At 35.7% G+C, this 25,461-nt stretch overlaps 1 protein-coding gene across 1 annotated transcript in view; it reads right to left on the bottom strand.

Annotated features, from left to right (window-relative positions):
* LOC135686977 (ubiquitin-like modifier-activating enzyme 6) overlaps nucleotides 1-25,461 on the bottom strand; it is a 38,880-nt gene that overhangs the window by 3,766 nt on the left and 9,653 nt on the right. Inside the window, exons 5-26 of the mRNA XM_065203393.2 lie at nucleotides 24,918-25,026; nucleotides 21,886-21,960; nucleotides 19,755-19,877; nucleotides 18,458-19,327; nucleotides 17,886-17,934; nucleotides 15,124-15,153; nucleotides 14,311-14,413; nucleotides 10,715-10,781; nucleotides 10,240-10,278; nucleotides 9,883-9,972; nucleotides 9,356-9,436; nucleotides 8,748-8,879; nucleotides 8,324-8,375; nucleotides 8,000-8,063; nucleotides 7,517-7,574; nucleotides 7,160-7,231; nucleotides 6,386-6,506; nucleotides 5,619-5,698; nucleotides 4,795-4,908; nucleotides 3,084-3,211; nucleotides 2,124-2,211; nucleotides 605-696 (exon numbers count right to left, since the gene is read on the bottom strand). Of these exons, the coding sequence (XP_065059465.2) occupies nucleotides 605-696; nucleotides 2,124-2,211; nucleotides 3,084-3,211; nucleotides 4,795-4,908; nucleotides 5,619-5,698; nucleotides 6,386-6,506; nucleotides 7,160-7,231; nucleotides 7,517-7,574; nucleotides 8,000-8,063; nucleotides 8,324-8,375; nucleotides 8,748-8,879; nucleotides 9,356-9,436; nucleotides 9,883-9,972; nucleotides 10,240-10,278; nucleotides 10,715-10,781; nucleotides 14,311-14,413; nucleotides 15,124-15,153; nucleotides 17,886-17,934; nucleotides 18,458-19,327; nucleotides 19,755-19,877; nucleotides 21,886-21,960; nucleotides 24,918-25,026 (2,637 nt within the window). The remainder of the gene's footprint in view (nucleotides 1-604; nucleotides 697-2,123; nucleotides 2,212-3,083; nucleotides 3,212-4,794; nucleotides 4,909-5,618; nucleotides 5,699-6,385; nucleotides 6,507-7,159; nucleotides 7,232-7,516; nucleotides 7,575-7,999; nucleotides 8,064-8,323; nucleotides 8,376-8,747; nucleotides 8,880-9,355; nucleotides 9,437-9,882; nucleotides 9,973-10,239; nucleotides 10,279-10,714; nucleotides 10,782-14,310; nucleotides 14,414-15,123; nucleotides 15,154-17,885; nucleotides 17,935-18,457; nucleotides 19,328-19,754; nucleotides 19,878-21,885; nucleotides 21,961-24,917; nucleotides 25,027-25,461) is intronic.

Here is a 25,461-nt window from a genome sequence, read left to right as displayed (position 1 = left end):
AGAAAAAGATGAAGATGAAGAAGAAGAGCCAGAAAAAAAGAGGACGCAGAAAGAAAAGATGAAGAGGCAGAAGATGAAGGGGACGCAGAAAAGGAAGATGAAGAGGCAGAAGATGAAGGGGACGCAGAAGAAAAAGATGAAGAGGCAGAAGAAGAAGAGGACGCAGAAGAAAAAGATGAAGAGGCAGAAGAGGAAGAAAGGAATGTAGAAAAAGAAGAGAAAGAGCCAAAGGAAGAAGAGAAGGCAGAAAAGGAAGAATAATAGCCAGAAAAAGAAGAGGAAGAAGAAGAGCCATAAAAAGAAGAGGAGGAAGAAGAGCCAGAAAAAAAGAGGACGCAAAAAAAAGATGAAGAGGCAGAAGAAGAAGAAGACGCAGAAAAGGAGGATGAAGAGGCAGAATAACAGGAGAAGTTTGCACAAAACGAAGCGCAAATCGTTCAAAAAGTAGGTTTGTGCAGGGGAGAAGACCTAGAGAAGGCAAACATTTTGTGATCCACAAGAAATGCATGTCAATTTCTTTATTGTGAAACATAACTGTTGATTTTCAATAATGATAGGAAACGCATTTTACTGATCGCTAAATAATGTTGTACAAAATCGTTACCTTTCTTTGAGTTTCTTGTTACTTGACAGAAATGGGATGTAAATAATCTTTGCTCCATCCATAACCATGCTTACATTAAGATCATACTTGTTCTGTGAAATATCAATTGATAAAAGATTCCAGATTAGAAAATGGTAGTTAAAAGTACGTATCAAGAAACACAGTGATACATGGATGTATTTTAAATAACAAAGTTATAACTAGTCAGCACCTCGCAACCTGCAACAGATTTTAATTTTCTTCCACAGCTATCTAACAAACAATCACTATTTAACAATCACTATCCAACAATCACTATCTACTAATTACTATCCAACAATCACTATCCAACAATCACTATCTAACAATCACTATTTAACAATCACTATCTAACAATCACTATCTAACAATCACTATCTAACAATCATTATCTAACAATCACTATCTAACAATCATTATCTAACAATCACTATCTAACAATCACTATCCAACAATCACTATCTACTAATTACTATCCAACAATCACTATCCAACAATCACTATCTAACAATCACTATTTAACAATCACTATCCAACAATCACTATCTACTAATTACTATCCAACAATCACTATCCAACAATCACTATCTAACAATCACTATCTAACAATCACTATCCAACAATCACTATCTAACAATCACTTTCTAACAATCACTATCTAACAATCAATATCTACTAATCACTATCTAGCAATCACTATCTAGCAATAATCACTATATACCAATCACTATCTAACAATCACCATCTACCAATCACTATCTACTAATTACTATCTAACAATCACTATCCAACAATCACTATCTAACAATCACTATCTAACAATCACTATCTACTAATTACTATCTAACAATCACTATCCAACAATCACTATCTAACAATCACTATCTAACAATCACTATCTAACAATCAATATCTACTAATCACTATCTAGCAATAATCACTATATACCAATCACTATCTAACAATCACCATCTAACAATCACTATCTAACAATCACTATCCAACAATCACTATCTAACAATCACTATCTAACAATCACTATCTAACAATCAATATCTACTAATCACTATCTAGCAATCACTATCTAGCAATAATCACTATATACCAATCACTATCCAACAATCACTATCTAACAATCACTATCTAACAATCACTATCCAACAATCACTATCTAACAATCACTATCTAACAATCACTATCTAACAATCACTATCTAACAATCACTATCTAACAATCAATATCTACTAATCACTATCTAGCAATCACTATCTAGCAATAATCACTATATACCAATCACTATCTAACAATCACCCTCTACCAATCACTATCTACTAATCACTATCTTCCAATCCATATCTAACATGAATCATCTTTACTGATAGAAATTCAGCTTGCGGGCAGATTCAAGTTTTTAAGTGTGAAAATTCTACAAATGAATAAATTGAGAAATGAGAGATTTTTTAGCAATAAAAAAATGAAAGTTTCTCGCTACATCTTGTACCTTGAAATGATCAAGTAAGTCTTGTAGTGTGTAGTCCTGATTTCCTTTGATATCCCAACGATCCCACTTTGTAAAGGTGATGCCATCTCTATGATTGAAGATAAAAAATATTACTTTGTCTGGCTAATACCTAAATTCTTAGCCGATATGAACCGCTACTGCCAAATATCATACAAAAACGGCTTTATTTAACAATTAATCAAGATCAATGCTAATGGCTTTATCAACTTATGAACTTGGAAATGTGTACAAAATCTTGCTACATCAGCGGTCAAGTAAGATAAACCGAAAAGAAATCGGACAAAACTCTAACTATTATCTAAAAATGATTGATTGACATTCAGTAGAGGTTTGGGAGCTGTCTGAACCACTACTCAATAATTGCCATTAATCAAATACACGGTTGTAGTTAATCAAAAGGACGATTGTCAGCAAACATGCACAGGCCAGCAAACAAGGATACGAGTAAGCATACGAGTAAGCAAGTTAGCAAGCAAGTAATTAAGCAAGCGAGCAAACAAGCACACGAGCAAGCAAGCAAGCAAGCCAGCAAGCAACCAAACGGCCAGCAAGCAAGTAAGCAAGCAAGCAAGCCAGCCAGCAAACGGCCAGCAAGCAAGCAAACAAGCACACGAGCAAGCAAGCGAGCAAGCAAGCAAGCAAGCCAGCAAACGGCCAGCAAGCAAGCAAACGGCCAGCAAGCAAGTAAGCAGAAAAACATGCCAGCAAGCAAAAAAGGTAACATGCAAACAAGCAAAAAAGGTAACATGCAAACAAGCAAAAAAGGTAACATGCAAGCAAGCAAACAAGCAAACAAGCAAACAAGCAAACAAGCATGATCTGAAAACGACAACTAGCATTGCAGTAAACAATTTGTTATGACAAAAGGTTCCTGACTAATAACTGATCTAAACTACTAAAACTTGTATAGGTACAGAAACTATAATAAACAAATCTCACTTTATTGTCGTCTCTGGTGGAACCTGTGGTGTTGTTTTAACAACAATTGGCACTGCCAAATTTATGTAGTAATTCCTCATCTGTTTGACGGGATTCTTTGCAATTATCTTAACTAACTCGATGGTAGCCTACGAAGAAATAAGTGTATCATTTACATGTATCTTGAAGATACATGAAATAAGTGTATCTTAAAGAACCATTAACAATCTATTGTCTTGAAATGGTCAAGTGAACTATTGTCAAATTGACATTACAAGCAATAGATTGCTAATCAAGGCTTATTGTACATGTTTTGAGTACCAAAATTATGCGCGGTTCTACAGCATTAAAGTGTATACTCGAATAAACCCACAGAGTTCTGGTCAATTCTGGACCTTTTTAGATAAGAGATAATCCGAGGGAGCGTTAAAAGAGGGGGAAGGCAATGAAAGGAACTAAATAACAATACAATTTAAATCTCAATAGTTGAATAAATTTATGAGAGTCAAATAGATCATTTTTTGAAACAATTCATTCTCAGTATATGACCCTCTCAATATAGAGTTACCAGCAGCAGCAATATTGCATCGTACAAATATTATCGCAACACCAATCTACGACATACACATGGTCAAGGTATGATGACGAATTTAAGACGGTTGCCCTCCAATGCCTATTTTTCTATATTGACGAATGCTTCCACTGCAGTAATATAGATGGAAGCTATGTAAAAGAAGGGGATCGTTTCTATATAAAACGCTAAAGATCTGAAGATAAATCAAAATAGCTAACTTTGAAATGTTTTGGCAAGGACTCTACAGAAGGCATAACTCTAGCCAAGGACATGTTAATAAGCTGCCAACAAAGCCCAAAAATCGCTGGATTAAATCAAATCAATTCAAAAAATGTGCAGACCATAATTGAATTGACAAACGAGGTGAAAATCACTTGCACTTTAAACCTGTTTGTCAAAGACGTTTAGGAATAGGCAACATTTTTTCCTGTTTAAACAGTTAGCGAATATTCGGTGCCACAATTTACTGATAAGCGCGACATATAAACCTCTTATCCCAAAGACTTCTATTCCGAACCAAACTGGCGCCTTATCCCAATCTCGATTGAGTCTGAGACAACGGTAATCACGCACATCAAGCTAACATCAGTCGTCTACAGAACAATGTTTTTGTGAATAACTGTTTTTACTTTCCAACGGACGATAAAGCGTTGGCTATGACCTGCTTAAGTAGAGATAAACAGACATAGACCCACATTGAAGAACAACTTAAATTTCAATCAATTATTGATAAAATCAACAGAACTTCGCAAGCAGTACATTGTCTGCATATTCCTGACATGTGTAGTGATAAGTATGATTAGGAGACAAGATGAGTGGGACTAGAAAACATGTACTCAAAAGTGGGTTTTGCACATCGAAAATTTAAACAAACTATTATCAAGAGGTGAATGCTTAACGGATCAAGATATAAACCATTGGTGATTATGTCTTTATTGTAAGTCTTCATTGGGACCAAAAACAAGCTTTTGGAGATAAACTGTCAAATTTGCAGGCCCAGTCACCCGGGACAGCAAAAAAACTCGTATTGATTGAATCTGACCCCAATTCATCAAATGTTCTGCTTCAGCGAAAGAAATTAAAACGGGTTTGCTTATAGAAAACCGTGATTTAAATCAGCCCCTTATGATCAACGTAGAATACGCAAATGTTACTTACAAGACCAGCAATAGCAGCAGTCGTAGTGGCGATTGCGGGGATAATGTTCCCAGCAATTCTTTTCGTCTTGTAGCGATCAGCATGGTCGATGCTGTACATTTCAGCTCTCAGGTTCTAGAATACAAATAAAAAGTAAGCATGATTTGCTTTAGATAACTAGCAGGCAACAAAAAACCAGCGTGCTTTTATAATGGGTACCACACTCTATTGACGTTCTTAGAACTGTTAGGCTATCGAGTTTGTCCATATGATAATGATGATGGCAAACATGACGATGATTCTGTTGATGGTTGCTGATGATTACAAAAAGTATTCAAAAATTGCTATCAGTGTCCCCGGAATAAATCAACTACTTCTTGATTTAAAGCTGATTTCACACTAGACGAGCTTTTTTGCGATTTTGACGAATGACGCGGGGATCGAAGTTTTGCGCAATCGTCGCAATATGGCAAAGTTGGAGTGTCAGGCGAAGGTGACTGGAATTCAGAGAGCAAATCTAAGTCTCATTAAAACCGATTCCAATAATTGCAATTGCATTTGCTTAAAAAACGCACGCTAGCGCATCTTCACTCTCATTTTTGAAAAACGCTATGACCCGCAACGACGCGAAGTATTAGAGGACGAAAGTCAGTTATCAGGACCAAATTCAGCCACCTCCTCTCCACTTTGAAACAATTTTGTTATTTGGCCAAATTATCAACAATGCTATGGGGAAAGGAGTTGCAGGAAAAAAGTATTAAGGAATAGAAATGAAACATAGAAAAACACAACGCGAACAGCAAACAGGTGTTGAGAGGCTTAATAATAATAATAGAATTGCTTACCGATGCAGCGGTTATAAAGTCAATGTGGCTGTTGGTGTCGTCATCCTTTTCAAATGCTTCAGAATGCATATGAAATGTCCCTAAAAAGTTATCATTTGGAAGAACATTATTTGGAGTAAAAATATCGAATCCTACGTGAAAAGAAAATCAGCCATAGGCCAATCAGCCATAATGCGATAGACATCCTTGATAGTCTAGTTATCCAAACAAATTTTACTTTCATAAAGATAATTATTTATTATGATTGTCGTGTGAAACAGAGCATGTCTTGTGTTTAGGCCAAATCTATCGTTGAGTTTTACACCCTTCCACTAGGGAATATAAGCTAGAGTGGCGCAATTACTTTGATTGACAGTTGTTCACAAAACATGTTTCTAAAAGTTTCATTGGTGATTTACAAAGAAATGGTACGCGTTTATCGAGTTAAGGTCGCAAAAACCTGCACATTTTGCAAAACATCTTGTAAAAAACATTTAGAAAAAGCAATCAATGCAACTATGATTGTTTTTCTTAAAGGTCCCGACGCATTTCTATGGCCACTTAAATCTCCCATTGGCTGGACTACACAATAGACAAACTGTTACGCATCCAATCGGCTGAATCTCGATGTTTTCCCACTCATAAACGCGCTGCAAAGCTTATTGTTAGCTTTGAACGTTTGACTGACGGGACCTTTAATGACCTTACGGAGCTGTATTCTAAAAAAAAGTGTCAAGACTTTTTCAAACGTAACAATCATTTTAAGAGTATGAAGTACGAATAACTACCATCAGACAATTCGTTGTTGTCCTTGAAACTTTGAATCAGAAATTGTCGATAAAATTCGATTTTGCCAGGATCTATCTGCTCTTCAGTCTTTTCACTTTCCTCTTCATTGAGAGCAATTTTCTAAGAAGACAAGAGTCTTTAAATTAAGCTGTGATGAGCATAACACCAGGAGAGTAATACGCATATTTAAAACTGGATTGCAAAACGAAAATAAAACATAACACACACTGATAAATCAAAGGACTGTAATTCTGCATTGATTCTGGGGCGATAAAGAGGCCAAAGCAAGATAGAGGCTGTAGTTCGTCGTGGTAATGGAGAATAGTCGATTAACTGACATGTTTACAGAGGTGTCAAAAATTGGAATAAAAGTCACGAAACCGAGAGAATAGATTACAAATTCAGCTTCTTTAAAAAGACCATGTGCTTCTTTTGAGCAGTGTCAGATGAACTTATATCCTTACAGTGAAATTCAAAAAGAGGTCTAGGTAAGGTGACACGACGCAAATCAATAAAAACGAAAATGAAAAATAGTAGCTGCTGTCGAGAGAAGACATTTTGGTACAAGGATAAAACTGAGACTAGAATCATTTTAAATTTGATGCGTGCAATAGCCAAAAATGAGTTACTTAGTGAGCTAGCAGAAAAACTTCCGCATTAACGATGCCCAAGCTCACCATCAAAGTAAGCATAAAATCTTAAAACAAGCTAACTTCATGATGTATTGGCATAACTAAGAGGAGAATTGACGAATAGAATCAACCAATATTAACCTTGTTTGAAGGACAAAATTTTGGAACCTTGACTTTTGATAAAGCGTCGTTAATAGACGAGCCATCGTCACCCTTAAATACAAAGATAAAATATTTTAACGACAATGTTGGCAACATTGGAATTTAGATTAAATAATAAGTTTCGTATAAATATTTTGTTTGTTCCTGTTACGATTTCGCATTTCACAGAACAGAAAGAATGGAAAACATGAACTGACATCATTTGAGGTGAATTTGAATTTATTAAAAACTAAACTGCAGGCATGATTCAAACAGATCGCTGAAATTAGGATTAAGTGCAAGAAATATGAAATAAAGAAGCTAACGACGATTAAATTTAAGAATATAAAAGCAAACCTTAATGCCGTATATTCTAGCAACTAGCGTTGCTGTGGCTTTGATGAAACCAATGTGCCTGAAAGGGAATGTGCAGACATTTAGCATCTGTTCTCTATAACGAAGTGAACCTGCCACCACAGCTTGAATTTAACTGAAAAGTTATAGCTACGCGAAAACCGAGTAAGCTAGGATAAGAAGAGAAAATCGATACCGAAAATATCTGTAGAAACAAAAATCTCTAAATAATTGAACTAAATTTTTACATCGTATTTTATCCATTCATTTTTCCATCAAAGCCTACTGAAATGAAATTATTCTCATCCTGACTGAAATGAAATTAGTCTCAGCGAAGTCTCATTCTTGTCAGGGTAATATGGTTTGTGCTAAAAGCAGCAAAAATTGCACAAGAATGATACAATCTTTCAATACGCGTATTCAGAATAAATAAATATTCCACATAGCATTCTCAAAGCTAGAAATTTTAGTTTTATTGGTACTCACGTAGTATTTTCTGCATCAAACATAATTGGGGTTGGAGGCCTCCTTGGCGACTGCCAGAACAAGCCTAGCAAGAAAAGATGCTGAACTAGAGAAAAGCGATTGAAAACTCTAGGTAGAAAATCAACAAAAGTGAAATGAGTACACATTTAATGACTGACTGTAAACGTAGAATACAAGGAATAGAAGGACCATGAAGAGCTTATAAACCTCACGAGCTTATAAAAATCAAAATTTCAACGACTGTGTCAAATCAAAACTATTACAACTTTGACATAATAACTAAAACAAATAAACTTCTTTAGAGAAAATAAAAAATTTTCATACTTCCATCCTCCAACTTGTAATCAACTGGAAATGAATCTAATAACTGCATTGCCTGTAAAAACCAAAAAACATTCAATAGAAATATCTTTAGTAGAAAGCTAACACGAAACTTTTACAAAAACCAACCTAACAAGCAAATTGTACAAAAAAACTAATGTTTCTACTGTCTCCTTTCTTAATGCTCTCTCAGATTCTCAGACAATATCCTTAAGTAACACTTGTCATGATAACAATTATTTTAAACGTTGCATTATTTGTCTGACAAAATCGAGTCATGATTACAAAAAGGCAGTATAGTTGAAGTAAATCTCCAACTAAATAAATATTTGCAGTGTTCAAAAATGTAACTCATCCTGGCAAAGTACAAAACCTTTAAACTCTACTAGGCAGAGTTGTAGAAAAGCGTGACAACCATATAACTTACTTTGTGATTGAAATACTTTTCAAATCTTATTCTTGCTATTTTCAGGCAGTCTTCCCATGTCTTAGGCCTTTGTTGCAAAAAGCTCATGCTGGACACAAATTCATTTGGAACTGGTGCATTCCTCTCTAGCGCCTAGGACAAAATTCAAGCAAAGTTTGTTGAGTTGCTAGTTGAGGAAATGCATTGGGAGAAATGGATATGCATTGGGAGAAATGGACAGAGAGGCAGAGATAGCAAAAAATTAAAAGCAAAAAATGGAACCAAAAGGCAAACGGCATGCTAAGGGAATTTATTTTGTGCACTGCAATTATTCCAAGTCACATTTTGAAAACAATATTTGATAAGCAATTTGAATAGGAAGCACAATATGATAAACAGTACTCTCTCAAGGAAATCAATTTTCCAACTAACGTTATCTGGAGAGCGCCTATAAAGACTACAAATTCCTTAAAACATTCTGCAACTTTGATTGGAGAATATATGCAGAATATACTCTAATTAAATGTCTCTACTGAGCAGAAAAAGGCATTTTCCTCAATAAGTGTTACTGCTAAGGCCTACCAGTGACTAGTTAGTTTATCATGTACAATCAAAAATACTTAAGCTACCTCGTTTAACTTTCTCAGACTTCCATATCTCTTCCATAATTTGTTGAAGCCGGCGGGTTTGCTTGTGAAGCAGGAGACAAACTAAAGGTTCCATGAATAACAAAATGATGCAATGATGTTAGAGTTGGAATTGGCTTTGTATGAATATAATAAAAAATTACGTCAATCTGTAAAAAAGTTGCAATTAGATACATTTACCATAGAAACCAAGCCCTTATTTATAGATAATATGTCCTGGGCAAGATCGAACTGTATATAAATCCAAACGAAGTGATCTAGAAATGTATTTGAAACGTCGTAATGTCGAGAGAGGGAAACCTAAAACATCACTTCTCCTTCCTTTTCATGTCTTAATAAGCTTTCATTTGTCCAAGTATCATGATAATGATATCGTATCCTATATCCGCGAAATTTCCTCAAGAGTGTAAAGAGTGAATGTATATAGAATTTTAAAGGCTCTGAACTATAGAATGTCTTCAGACAGTAGTGACGTAGCGATGCTAAAAAGAGAATTTCTCTCCCTTTACCTTGTCTTTGGCCCATTGAATGGTGTGGTCTATAGTTTGAGGAAATGACTTCAAAGTACAGTACGGTACGCCTTGGTCGACAGGATCTGCCTGGAATAAGGACACAAAATATCATGTTCAGAAATTCAGAACCTAATTCCTAGAAATTAGAAATAATTTTATATGAAATAAGAAACAAGAGATACAGGAACTGACGAAATTAAAGAAGTGCTAACTTGGATTGTAAAACTGCAATAAAAACATAGCATTATGACAAAGTCTTATTTCAAAAATAGTACCTTGTTTTCAAAATGAAATTCAGTGGACTCTTTCTTTAAAAACGAAGGCTGGAAATTTGGTAGAATTAAAAAATCTTACCAAATCTGAATACGATTCCGTTATAAATGGCAGAACAACCTACGGATAAAATAGTAACAAGTTAATATATTTTTCAACACAAAAGAACCTTTTAAACTTCAAAATATCAATTCCTTGGTCATTTAACATCTACTAATTAAACAGATGCTTCATCAATTTTTGGGGCTTCAAATTTCAAATAGGACTGAACAGGGTCCTATATGTGGCTTCAAATAGGGCTGCCAGAAATACGCTTTCTACGTCAATCGAATTCTAAACACTTTAGACAATATCAATCTAAAAAATACCTGATGATCTGACAAAAAAACAAGAAGAAACGGCCTGGCATATATCTTAAAGGCACTGCATGTTTTGCAAAAAAAAGATTCTTCTCAACCACACTTCTAGAACTTTACAGCATTGCTACACTTAATATTTTCATAACAAGAGAGATTTTTAATTGAAATCAAGAGAATGAAATCTACAGGTGGAGTACCTGAACATGGCCTTTTGGACCAAGAGTTCCTGTATCAATCAACGGTCTTCGATTGGTTACACAGCGACTAAATCAGAATAATACTGTGTTAACCATCTTTGAAGGGGCTTAAAATGGATCACAGAAGGTAGCATGGAAATAGCTAATGATAAGTTTACAGTGAGATCTGTCTATAGTCAGACCAACTGTGGCTTCACAAACGGGGCATAATTGAACAGTTTTACATATTTAGGCCTGACTGCCATGTGACTGTAACAGACAGCTAGGCAGATTGACTATAAGTGGAGTCGACTGTAGGCAAAGAGTACGTAGCGGAGTCGACTGTAGAACACGTAAAACTGACCGAAGCAATGTTAGTGGTAATCACAGGGAATCGAAAAACAGCATAGATATGAATGATACCCACTGATAACAATAAAACTAAAGGATATAAAGATTGCAAACAAATAGTGAATACACTTTGCAACATACTGCAGCATTTTTTTCGTTCAAGGCTCAGAGAAAGCGAGAGAGATAAAGAGGACGTCGAATTATCACGAAAACAGAAATTAACAGAAATTTATAAAATTACATATGTGTGTAATAAAATCACTGAAGAGGGGGTGTTTATTTTCCAACTAAACAAAGGCTTGGTTCAGTGTTCTGCTTGTCAAATGCTCTGATCTGCCAATGTTTTGTGAAATTTTGAAAAAATAAAACAACAGACGGGTCCTTACAAAGAGGGATTTTTAGCAGACAGCAAGAGGGGCCATAGGTGCAATGCCTCTTGGCCTCGATACCACTGACAGATAGGCGTTATCTGTCAACTGTCATCAAAGACACACCCAGACTCAACAGGCATTGAATGCACTAGATAACAGATACGGATTAAGATGGAACCGCAACCACATTTGTAGCCATAATCACAGACGTAACCGCAGTGGTTGTTCGCTTATGCTGGAATGCATTGCAGTTAACATTATATGAAACAAAGGGCTGAGCAAGGTAGAAGCAATGCCATGCAGCATCATAAAACTATAAATTGACAGAAAATGCAATCAAGTACAGTATAAGCCCTATATGGCATACATCTCTAGGACAAAAAAGGCCGTTAAAAGAAGGTGGCCTAAAAGTCTTCTTCTTGGAGAGCAAGGAGGGGGCTTTGGCACAAAAATAATGTCTTTTTAAAATGAAGAGCCTGTGAATTGACATTTTACTGTATTAAAATGTCTGGAATGTAAAAAATACTATAATAAAGTTGGAAGGCGGTTAAAAGGTTATCTTAAGAAAACGGTTAAAATAACATGCAAATTTAAGCATTTAATATCTTCATTTTCCCTATCCAGTTTACAAAACGAGAAACAGCGATGTAAGAGATGGAATGTGAAAGCAACAATCTTCTAACAGCCAAAAAGTAACAAAAATATTGGCTAAAGCAGTATTATTAGTGACTGAAAGCCTTGACACCACAGTGACTTCGGATATCGGAAAATAACAACCCAAGTAATCAAGATATTACGGAGTTTTATCAACTGTTCGGCCTTAATCATTGCAAGGAATCCGCATTATCGGGGGCCAGTAGACTGCTGTTATTGGATTTGTTCGTATATAGCCTTCAAAGTATTTGCACGTGGTTAATACAACGATTCGTTATTGCCTTAACCTACATTTGAACACTGTGCTGAAGGCATAAAAAAATTGAAAATGTCTGTATTTCCACAAACCTTAAACATCATCCATTAGAGATAGAATTTTCATCCTCTTAAGCGGAGAAAAACTGTGGCTTTTTAATTGACCAAAAAGCCTAACGTGAAAGACCGAAGATCATCGAGAACTGTCTTAATACACAAAGAAACCAACTATAGTAACCGAAATCCTGCTAACCATCATGTTCTTGCTGCAAGATTTGGCAAGATTAGGCAGTATTTAAAGACCACAGGACTGAATGGCACCACAAGAACCGATAGATTATTGCCAACTCCTGATTATTAATACAATCATACAACTAGACGAGATGTGAATTGTAAAAGATAACAATCCAAATTTCCTCAATGAACAAGAATGTTTCTTTTGACGATCAATAGGTTACGGAGGCTCTTTCTATAAATACTGCCGCGAATAACCATAAGAATCACCATGCTTCCTAAGACGAGCATTCAAAAAAATTGGAGACAAATTGATTCGAATAAGGCCGAGTAACAAAGACGAAAGAGTCACCTAGTATTATCCAAAAAGCAGACAGATAAGCATAAATAGCTATTAATGAAAACCGGTAAGCATTGCTCTACGACTAAGCGACAGTGATGCTCGGAAAGATGACAATTCAACCCAAAAATGCATCATTCTACAGCACTGGAGGTCGAAATTCCCGTTGCATGCCATTTCATTCCTCAGATGGCAAACAATGGACCCTGTCTATAAAACAGCAAGTTTCAACTGATATAAAATTTCTTAAAAATATGATCTTTACTGAAAGCCAAAGGTTCAAGGAGACAACACTTGAAAGGCGAAATAACAATAAATGCCTTAGTTTTACATCAGATCTGCCCTGGAGGAATAATTTGTTTTTTTCAAAGATTACCAGAGGGCATTTAAACTGATACCACCCATATAATTGGGCAATTCAAAGGCTTGGTTCTTCATGCAAAGCAATATTTTTTTTTCGAAAATGCTTTAATTGGTATAGTCAGGGGCGTAGCTAGCGGAGGGTGTAACATTTCATGAATTCGTTGATAAATCTTCGGTTTGTCTACAAAATACTTAGTTTGTCGGTAAATCATTTATGAATAGGTGAAATATCACCTAAATTCTTCTCTATCCATGTCTTCGTTGGCAAGTTTTTCTATTAATGACCCTCCCCGCCCCTAGTCTGAAGGTCACTGAGTATAGTGAACAGAAACATAATAATAATGCGAAACATGATCATCATTCATTAGCTTCTGTGTTGGCTTAACACATTTAGTTGAAGCTAATTAACGCCAGCAAAACAGGCCCTTTTGGGTTACACTTCCATCAAGCTATTTCTATATTTGCCTCAATGTGAGTTAAAAATACATTGTGATATCAACCCATAAAATGTAGCCAATAATGACACTTTTTATGGAGATAAGGTGAGAGATCTGGCCAGGAAAACCTCAAAATACTAGACAAAGGTAAGTTTCTATTAACAAAATCAATTGCCAAAAAGATAAACGATGTTCGAAGATCAAGGGAATTTTTGCGGTATGGAAGCTTTGAGATTAAAAAACTCTTGAAGCTGTCGAATTTTCTGCACCCAAATTCAAAAACGATCCTCTTTTATGAACCTACATTACTTCCATCTTTAACCCATAAGCAACAAATCTTCTAATCAAATATCTCCTGTTACGTCACTCAGTTGACTACTACACGAGCGCAGGGAAAAATTGCAATTCATCTTTAAACTTAGGTTAGGAATTACACGTTTACGAATTACAAATTTCAAGTATCCATTCCTAGCAAAGACAGCAAAAAGCAATTGCATTTTATGTCAATTGAAAGGCTGATCTTGCTTATTAAAAGACAGTCAACTGCTCTTTAATGGGATCGGAATGAATGCCTGCAAGATCAATAAAACATTAGCCAGAGACATTTGTTACCTGTCTACGTATCTTCTTGCCTCGATGTTGTCCAAGGCATTTACAATAATATCTTTACTATTGAAGAAATGATCTGTGAAAATCTCCTCTGTGTCTGGACACACTGAAAAATGGAAATGATTCAATAATGATCGGGTGCCCAATTGAGAATATCTTTTCAACAAGGGTGTAATGTTTTGGATCATAATGATTATATTTCTAAGGTTTAAAAGAGTAACTGGTAACTCAAGACAAGAATTTTATGTAACTGAACGAGCAGGAGTCATAAAAAGGAAAAAGCTCTTTGGCGTTCATACAGTATCTAAAGAAACTCTGTATTTCTTCACAATATCTTAATGAATCCCTACAGCTAAAAGATTCTAGGAGATTCCCAAGCTTTCAGCACTGACAGATCCCACATCGTAATGATAACCAAAAATTTAAAAAACGCAGTATCACATTTAACATCACTTTGGCTTTATCGTGTGCGACCAGAAGAACATTATTATCAGTAATACTTATATTTCTATGGAATTTCACTAAAGGTGCTTATCACTGACAAATTTTTATCAGACAGAATGAGGGAAGACAAATTACAAAAAGACGATTTTCCCGTGTTCAGATATTCGATAAATGGGATGGTCAGACACCTGGTTTGACGAGCATGCTCCATCGACCACCCATTTCATTAGGCAAAAATCCATTCATGAATTATGGACCTCGCCTCTCTGCTTCAAAAATATTTAATTACATCTATTATGAAAATTTCTACAACTTGAAATTTCTGCAATTAAAAAACTTCTACAGTTTCTACAAAAGAAGAAGATGGTGTACCTTTTTCCTGCCTTGGTTTGATGCAAATATCTAAAATATCAAATGGAGGTACCAATGAAAATAATTAGCAACACATAACAGCCATCCTGATTCTGCCTCGGTTTGGGGGCTGTAATTATTGACAACATGGAAGGCCTGGAAGATTTCGGAAATTTCTGCAAAATAGATCATTCAACTTCAGCTATGAAACACTTCCATAAAACACAAGAGTTCTTTGATAAATATATCATTTTAAAGCTGTATCATATAAACTTTAAGAAATTCTTTTGCATCAATGAGACTTTATTCGTTCAAAAAGGGTGGACGGAACTGAACCACACACAAACAACTTCAAGTCATTGTACTCTGGTGGAATCATATTGTCTGATAAGGTCTTGGAAAAATACCTCGCATAGTTCTTTATTTCGTTTGGTTTAGGCAAGATTCAAAGAATGAATAACTCCAATTATTATATCGCTAAGTTGAAAAAATGTTCAAAAATAAAGCAGCCACAAATTGCTATAATCTTTTTGTTATGAGCAACTATATCATTGATTGAAAGGCTACTTCAGGACGGTTTAGCTAAATCCAATAGGAAATATTTGTGGTCCATCACATTAATTAGATAAGGTTATGGTGAGGTTCATCTATTATGCAAGTGACCACTTTGATCAAGATCAAAATAAAAAAACATTGGGCCTGAGGCCTCGGCAAGCCACGATAAACTTTCTAATTACCCAGCCAACTGGCCTACCCTCGTGAACAAGAATAACATTTCTTTGCGTGGGTCTCTGCATCACTGTGCTCAAGACAGCAGTATTATTACGGTGAGGTAGTTGCTTAAAAATACGAAATGAAAGCCTGGGAGCAAATGAGCATCCCTCTTAGCTTATCTATCCTTATAGAAAGACACTTAACCTTGGGAAAAGTACAAAGCAGATTTGCTTTAAACCATCACTTTCATTGATAAAAAGGACCACGGCTTGATATCGTCAAATACCACATTCAATCTTTGGTCTGCCATATCTAAAATGGCAGGCGAGCTTAATCTATACTGCAATTCTAATATCATAAAATTTCATCGATAGACCTATCAAGCAAGAATGGCAGAAACCCAGATTGTGCAAAAAACTATAATGGCGACATGTTTCGGATTATTGGTAAAGCCCGATCGTCGTTCTTTCTAGCAGTTTTGGAATCTATCTACATAAGCACGAAAAAACCGCTACTGTGTAGACAAAAAGGAGTTCGTTTTCACCTTAGGACTCCATTGCTAACATTCTCAATAGGCAAGCGGCACTGATTGGTCAACCTCAACAGTCATGTGCTCGTGTTTCTGATTGGCCTATTTCGATCCACAACTGGGTATATATATTTCCTAGCGTAGAGTTTTCGATCTATGTTCTGACGTTATAAACTCTGAAGAGTGTCAGACGAAAAGCCTTAGTTTGCTAAATGTTTGCTTTTTCAAAGCCATTTTCAAGTTTTGTACCACCAAAAGAATGTTGATTCTATTTGATTGACACGGCGTACGTGTTTAGTGCAAGTCTGTCCTGGGCAGTCTATACAGCTTTCTTGTCTTACTTGGGTGAAGGCTAGAACTATAAACACTTCAACCAAGCTTTCGACGATGGGCCTACGCACATATGCCAATCTAAGGTAATATCAGACATTTTTAGGGACATTGTCGACCAAAAATGGCGATTTAAATACAAAACCTACAAAAAATATTGCGATTAAATTTTGAATTCAGAAAGTATAGATTGAACCTCCAGTGAATCATTGATAAGGAAAAATGTCAAAACTGACTTCAGTCGAATCTGAAGCAACAATGTTCTTTCCTATCTGAATGATAGTTTGGCGAAGCCCTTGGAAACATCAATAGAAATTTAGACAGAGCGTTTGCTGGTAGTTGTATGTCTGATGGTTTGATGGTTGCTAAAATCATTAGCATCTTAACTCCAAACAACTCAGGGCTCTTTCCACCTCAGGGTGAATTTGAAAACGAAATCATTCTTTTAAAGATTACCAATCTGAACTTTCTTTTGGTTTCCGCTCTTCGAAAATATTTGATAAGAAATTGCTGTCTGATTTGGGTGAGCCTTTTTCATATATTCCACTCTTTAGATTCTTTCAATTCCAATAATTCTAAATGTGAACTTTAGAGACCTGTGCCTTTTGAAAACCATACAAAAACAAGAAACGGCCATTTCCTATCTGCCAGCTTCACCTTATCATTTCAAAAACTACAGTAAAAAATTTAAAAAATTTCATCGACCGTATTCCTTTTTGTCTTATCTTCTGACATTAAAACAAAAACACAGCATAGCTGGGCGATCCTTGAAAGATTTATTTAGCGATATTTTTACAGATTTCTTCTTAACGATTTCTTTCTCAACTCGACTATGTACCAAAGTCCCTCTAAAGCGATACAAACGAGACCAGCTCAAAACGAGGATCTTTTAAACTCATCAAAAACCGAGAGCAACATTTAAAAAACTATACAGCGAATACTGTTGTAAGTGATTGTTCAACTGCAAAACTTAAGGGGCTGCGCGGGACAACTGAAAACCGGATAACTAATGCTGGGAGCTTCTTTATATTAAAAATTTATCGGGCGAACAGCGAAATAAGTTAAAAAAAATTTGAAGTCTTAACTAGAGGGGAGTTAACATGACCCAAAAGGAAATATGGATCGCTTGATTGGTTTTGTGATGCAGCTTCTGCTTCAACCAAAGGGTCCTCAAAATTAAGTGTGAAAGAACAACTGACAAGCGACTTACCTCCATTTATTTGTTTTGCTGAATCAGCAGCTGTCACAGACTTTGGTTTCTAAAATTGTGACAAATAACATTAGTTCTGGATGCGTCTTAAAACTTTTTGAGCAATCACTCAATTTTCACAAAAATATCCATCCAAATACACTCTATCGCAGCTTTTATGCAAAATGGTTTATTCAAAGTTTTAGGACGAAAGAGAGAAAAATATTAATGGAAAAATTGTCTTCTTATTCAGAAATTAGTCAAAATGAATATCTTTTTTATCTAGAGCCTTCTACCATTCCACGCTACATTGAAAGAATAGCCCCAACATAGCAAGTAACATACTTGATAAAAACTCGAAAAGTTAGCAGCTGTTAGAAAAAGGGTTCAAAAGGGAGGCTTTAGGTACCACTAATCCACAATTTTAAAACCCCTATTTCCTGCATCTTAAATAACCAGTTTTTTTATATCATCCATGACTGTCATGTTTATCATATTTTAAAGAACAGGAAGAAATATAAATACTATTTGTCTACAAGAATTTCACTGCTAAAATCCGAAAAGGAACTGCCTGGAATGGCATCAACCAATACCTGAATGTGGTATTCTCTGAAGAGGAATTGCCTGTTTAAATTTGACTTTTCGATCAGATCGTTGTCAGTTATGGTGAGCAAGCCATTTTCACTAGTACCAATGCCAACTAAAGCAAAGTTTTTCAGCAGCTCGCATCCAATCGCACCACAGCCGACCATAAAGAGCTTGGTATCAGCAAGATTACGAAAAAGATCTTTCCCAATACATCGGTTTACTGAGGTATACCTTGGCTTTAGATCATCGCCAGGGTCGCATCGTCTTTCACCTATTTCTGTCGTATCTAGTAATAGCCACTGCATTAAAGGCGAGAATTTTCCCGTCACTGCCTTGAGCACCTCCTGGGCTGCAATTCCACCTACAGCAGCACAGAGTGGAGAAAACTGACAAGGCAAACAGCTGGTCAACGAACTGTCTAATTTTTGGGATAGATCTCCCACTTTGTCTTTCAAGCCTTCATTTATATCATTCGCAAGGCCTATTAGCTTTTCGTAGTCAACATTGAGTTCATTTGTCGAGCTTAACATTGTATCATCAAGATATTTGTAAAACGCTATGACTGTAACAAAATTCAACATAGTCGATTTGAAATAATCATCAGTGAGTATATCAGGGGATTTCAACTGTGACTCTAATGACTGAAAATCACATTTCTTTGATCTTTTTGCCTGAATACCAACGCCACCGTTTTCATAATCTTTGTAATTTGTTGTATCACAATCGATGCTGAACTTCGTTGGCGAAATGAACTGGGTTGCAAAACGTTTCCCATTGAGCTCTGTCATTCCCTTGACTTCTTTCAGTATTACGGCATCGTCGTCTCCGAGGATATGCTTCTGGTCATCAAGAGTTGTTACGACTGCAGGGTTGCCCTTTGACAATGAAAAACACATCATGAGCTCACCTGAATTTACATAATTTTGTTTCAAACTGTAGTACTAAAACCTCCCATAAACAAAACAAAAATCAGATGAGCGCCTTGAAAACAGTGACAATCTCCTTAAATCACCTCGCCATACCTTGCTAAAGGGGTGAAAACAAAACATAAGGGGCTTTATGATCATTTTTTCGGCCCGGCACCCGAAATGTCTCGGTAGCCGGGCCAGGTTGTTACCTCGGTATTTTCTCGGTAGTTTAGTCAGCTCGTTAGATCATTAAAGGAACCACGGTATACCCATCGCAGAGCTCATAAGTAGAAATTCTTCCTGGAAAGAATTCTTTACGGTTTAGTCCAATTTAAATCAAATTGCTAAATTATTTGCATCAAACGCTAAATAAAGTCACGCATATAAACCTTACCTTGGTAATGTTTCCAATGAGAAATTCTAACGGTTCTACCCCATCCGCATCACTCACTTCAAAATTGGTTCCAAAGTCACAGAATAGGCTTGAGAAAAGACCAAAAACATCGGCAGCAATGAACTGCTCAAAGATAAAAAAGGCTGGTATCATATTGAGACAAAGCTTTATCAAAGAGGTAAATAAGGTGAGGCTTTATCAAAGAGGTAAAAAGGTGAGGCTTTATCAAAGAGGTAAAAAAGGTGAGGCTTTATCAAAGAGGTAAAGAAGGTGAGGCTTTATCAAAGAGGTAAAAAAGGCGAGTGAGGCTTTATCAAAGAGATAAAGAAGGTGAGGCTTTATTAAAGAGGTAAAAAAGGCGAGTGAGGCTTTATCAAAGAGGTAAAAAAGTGAGGCTTTATCAAAGAGGTAAAAAGGTGAGGCTTTATCAAAGAGGTAAAAAAGGTGAGGCTTTATCAAAGAGGTAAGGAAGGTGAGGCTTTATCAAAGAGGTAAAGAAGGTGAGGCTTTATCAAAGAGATAAAGAAGGTGAGGCTTTATTAAAGAGGTAAAAAAGTGAGGCTTTATTAAAGAGGTAAAAAGATGAGGCTTTATCAAAAAGGTAAAGAAGGTGAGGCTTTATCAAAGAGGTAAAAAAGGCGAGTGAGGCTTTATCAAAGAGGTAAAAAGGTGACGCTTTATCAAAGAGGTAAAGAAGGTGAGGCTTTATTAAAGAGGTAAAAAAGTGAGGCTTTATCAAAGAGGTAAAAAGGTGAGGCTTTATCAAAGAGGTAAAGAAGGTGAGGCTCTATCAAAGAGGTAAAGAAGGTGAGGCTTGATCAAAGAGGTAAAGAAGGTGAGGCTTTATCAAAGAGGTAAAGAAGGTGAGGCTTTATCAAAGAGATAAAGAAGGTGAGGCTTTATTAAAGAGGTAAAAAAGTGAGGCTTTATTAAAGAGGTAAAAAGATGAGGCTTTATCAAAAAGGTAAAGAAGGTGAGGCTTTACCAAAGAGGTAAAAAAGGCGAGTGAGGCTTTATCAAAGAGGTAAAAAGGTGAGGCTTTATCAAATAGGTAAAGAAGGTGAGGCTCTATCAAAGAGGTAAAGAAGGTGAGGCTTTATCAAAGAGGTAAAGAAGGTGAGGCTTTATCAAAGAGATAAAGAAGGTGAGGCTTTATCAAAGAGATAAAGAAGGTGAGGCTTTATCAAAGAGATAAAAAGGTAAGGCTTTATCAAAGAGGTAAAGAAGGTGAGGCTTTATCAAATAGATAAAAAGGTAAGGCTTTATCAAATGATTTTATGAAGCTTCGTGTATAAGGTGAATCCCTTGCTTGGAGCACTGTCGTGGCTAATCATGTATGGCACTAGAAAACACTGAGTAGAACTAACACATAATTGCTATATAGAGTGTATCAGTTTAAACTCAACTATCTTGCCACTAAATAAGCCTTTCTATAGAATATAGGCAGTGTATAATGTAAATGAAAGCTGCTGTATTAGTTAAAGTGATGGCCAAATGCGTTTTAAGAGCTTGTTACTTTTATCTTGCCTAAGGAAATCTCAACTACTTCAGCAAACACAACTAGATCACTGTCAAGGGCAGCCTATATTTTCAGGATAGAAGACTCAATTTATTATTTGGCAAGATCAGTGTCCTATAGATGACATCAGTATGTAAGATAAAATATATCTTATGTCATAATTTCTGATTCGAGAATTCAAACAGTTTATAAGAACGTCATGATATAACCAGGATTGTGACAGGCCTCGTCGATATCTTGTGGAGATCTTTAATCAAGTTACAGCGAATAACCAAATTTGGTTAAAGAAACAATGTTTGCAGTGTTTTTTAATCCGAGAGAAAGGCAACATATCCTTAACATGACAATCCAACAAAACATGACAAATATAATTTAAACATTGTTTCGCAAATTAGTAAATTGAAACATCTTACATCCAATATTATCAACAAATTCAAAACAGGTTTAGTTTTTGTTGGAATTGTTAGATGTTAGATTACTGGCTTTAAAAAAGCAAATTTGGAACTTTGTGACACGATATTGATTACGGATTGTTTAATCTACGTTTAAAGCCAATAAGTGTTAAATATCTCAGATCAAAAATCGAAACGCTATTTGAAAGACAGTACAAACCATGATTCCGCGTTCACGGCAGTACTTGTTGACTCTGAGAAGGACATTCAGGGAACATTCGGTCAGCACGACGCACTGCAAAATATAACCAAAAATCTCCTTGATATGAAAGCTTTAACTTGTCATGGCTTTTAGGCTTAAAACACAGGGTTGCAACTCAGAACCGTCTTGTTTGACGCAACAAAGGGTGTAAAGCACTGCCTATACGGTATCGGACACTTAGACTCACCAGTAAACAATGATTATCATTAAAATAAGTCTAAAATGCAATCATCAGCCCCGAAGAATGCTGCCTTTTCGACGCCCCAAATTTTAGTTTGAATTGGTCAAGCAGAATTACTTCGAGACTTATTGATTCAGCCATATAACCAATGCGTTGTCAGTAATTTTTAATGACACTGTTTGTTCAGTGCACTTAGATTGTTCTTTATGCCAGATATAATCGAAACAAACTGTTAATCAGTTTACTTCAAAGTGCAATATCTTGCTCGTGTATTTCGAAATATTCTCTTTATATAATATTAAAAAATTTCTTTATAGACCCCTATCCTTTGTTACCTCCAACATTGAAATGGTCATCACTGTTCGTTAATAAAAGCACATAATAAAAACACACGATCACGAATAAATTAATTGGGAAATATTGGAGAGGTTAACTGCAAGATATCTGGAATCTAACATTGTCTGGGCTAGACATAAACATGGTTTTTTATAGTACTTGATTGACCATAGTAGCAAAGCTAAAGTCTATTTTGAGCAAAGCTAATTAAAATGCAATATCCTGCTCTTCATCTTTTTTTTCTATTTCTGATTGGCGCGGAAAGATGTTATGGGTTTTTGCAAAGTATTTGTATCATTCGTGTGTGGACGCCATATGAACTTATGTTTACTTGGAGTATCACCTCGCCACTATCATTTTAAAAATCTTTAAAATGCTTTTCAAACATATGTTGCCAAGGAAACTATAATAAATGATAGGAAAATCAGAGTTAACCCGAATTAAAAAGGCAAAAGGTACGTAAGCAATAAACGTAAGCAAGGCCAGGTGAAATGAGATCATATGTTATCAAAGGCCTGTGACAATACTGTTCATGGTGAAAGATATAAGGTATGGCACTGTCATAAAAAGATGGGTATCTTCACCTTTCAGGCTGGATGGGGTAGTGTTTTAGGTAACAAGGGGAGAGCAAAAAAGAAATATATACCGCCAAAACTATACAAGAAGATTATAATGTTCCCGTTTTACCGACTTTCAGAGGATTTTATCCACCAACCAACGATGTTGTCAAACAGCTATTGCAAAAACAGGGGTGTTTGATACCTCTACAGTAAATTGCAGTTGTGACCTAATGTCTACGAATCGGCTATTATCTTTAATCTAAGTGTCATTTTAAGTTACTTTTATCTTATATGGGAGTTCCCTCCTCTGGCACATTTTGCTATCCACTGTTAAAGCTGTGACCATGAAGGTGCAAAATTTTAAAAGATATACTCCTTATTAGTAACAGAGGGCGAAATGTTAAGGGTTAATTAGATTTAAAGAAGATAGTAAAAATATGTTATAAACAAGTGGAGGTGACAGCTAAAGCAATAATCATAACAATGCTAAAGATATTCCTTGATTTGTGAGTACGAGCTAGTAACAAGACAGTAGCATGCGCCTATTGGCTATCCCAGTATCAACCTCTAAATGGGATTCCACACTAAGTCCATTATAACTTGATTCAAAGCACCACTTATAGCTGTCAGTTTCTATTCAGTGAAGATTTATCTCCTTGAATTGGCTATATCAATATTAAAATTCTCTTTAATGGGTAAAAATGCATGGTTGGTAAGCCGCGGAATGATCAAGTTTATAAGTAGATAAAAGCTAGAAAATCCAAAATTCCAAAATATCCAGTATAAAAGGCAATCATTGTCTATGCAATTAAGCACTAAAATAATATATATTCTTTGTTTTATTTTATATATTTGAGATATCCAATCCACTTACTTTAAAGAAAATGGCTTTAGGGTTTAATAAAACTAAAATACTTCACAGAAACAAATTCGGAAACGAATCCACAAAAATGCGAGTTCGATTCAATGATTACTCGGATCACATGACCAACCCTGTCACAACCACCACAGATTGCAACTTACACGAGTAAAACTTTTCTTATGTTTGGTTAAGCATGTATATCAGTACCAATTTGAAAACCCCTTTGGAACATTTCATGAAAAACACCATAGTCTGTTGTTTGCAGCTGCAAATATCCCTCTCTAAATAAAACTTGTTAATTCAAATTCGATGCACCATTTTCTGTTTTTCGTAATGCTCGTAAGTTTACAATCGAACCTTTTGTGTTTCAATAGATTGTTGTGAGGGCTTAAAAAATCTTGTATTACCAGATTCCTATCGTAGCATTCCACTCTCCGACTTCAAACAATTCCCGTACTTGAAATTAAGCTCTAAACAACTTAACGATAATGGGAACAAATTTATTATCTAAAAATAATGAGATTGGCTATTTTAAATTGCTTCAGCCGCGAATAATTGAAAAATACAGAAAAAAGCACAACCTTTTGCTTTTTGTAACAGAGTATTCGAGAAAATATGGTTATTAGCATTCTTAGTATGGCTTGGTTATGAAACAATGTCACAAAAAGTACCATTAGGAAAATGGCTTGTACCGTGAAAAAGGTCCAAATATTCCTAGACCAGCGAACTAAATCTGGACATCCAAACTCCGAAGCGAAATTATTTTTATCTAAACCACTTCTAAAAGAAAGAAGATTAAAGCCGGATAAAAATATTATTCTATATGCACTTAGTAATTCTTGTCATCGTATCTAATTATGGGGGGATTGTGTGGTTCTAATTTCATCGGTCTGTCAGTCACATAATGGCAGATATTTCAGCCAACTTTCGTCCAAGAAGCCACAAGAACAGCTCAAACTTTTAGGACGCCCATTATAATGTAATACCATTACCGAGTAGAAAATAATTATTGGAAAACTCACTCTTAATGTAGAGCGTGTGTTTTACATACCTGGAACTGATGAAGGAATTTTAGATCATCGCTGGTTAAATCGTGATTGGAAACATTTACTGACACATAGGGATTCAATTCGGCCAATCGACCAGCACAACCATCAGCTCTAAAACAGAACATAAACAATTAACATGTGGCGCATGTATTCCAAATAAAACAGGAAACAGATAAGACAGTCTGACAGTCTTTTTTCTATTTGTTATAGAGTAAAATAATTACCATAGCTCACGAGTAAACAAGAATTATTAAACTGCGCACATACTTCGCTCAAGGTCACATTTGTTTCATCTGCATTCGTAACCTTATATATAATATATTATACATTATCTAACTTTGAGTAGCAAATATAGCAGGTAGCTAGGTATCGCACTTAATACTGCTGGCATCTAATGCGCTAAAAATTCGAGACAATGTAAGAAAGCTCTTACACTACGAAGACATCAACGCACATCTACTGCTTTGCTTCAACCAATAAAACTAAAATGAGGCTTAACATAGCAGGACCGATGCAAATTGCAATCCAGTGCAGGTGTGCCTTTTC

Source organism: Rhopilema esculentum, chromosome 20 (assembly GCF_057945365.1).
Source record: "Rhopilema esculentum isolate cy_ngs chromosome 20, ASM5794536v1, whole genome shotgun sequence".
In the NCBI taxonomy this organism is placed as follows: Eukaryota; Metazoa; Cnidaria; class Scyphozoa; order Rhizostomeae; family Rhizostomatidae; genus Rhopilema; species Rhopilema esculentum.
The sequence above is the reverse complement of the archived record's forward strand: the minus strand, read 5'-3'. Positions and strand labels throughout refer to the sequence as shown.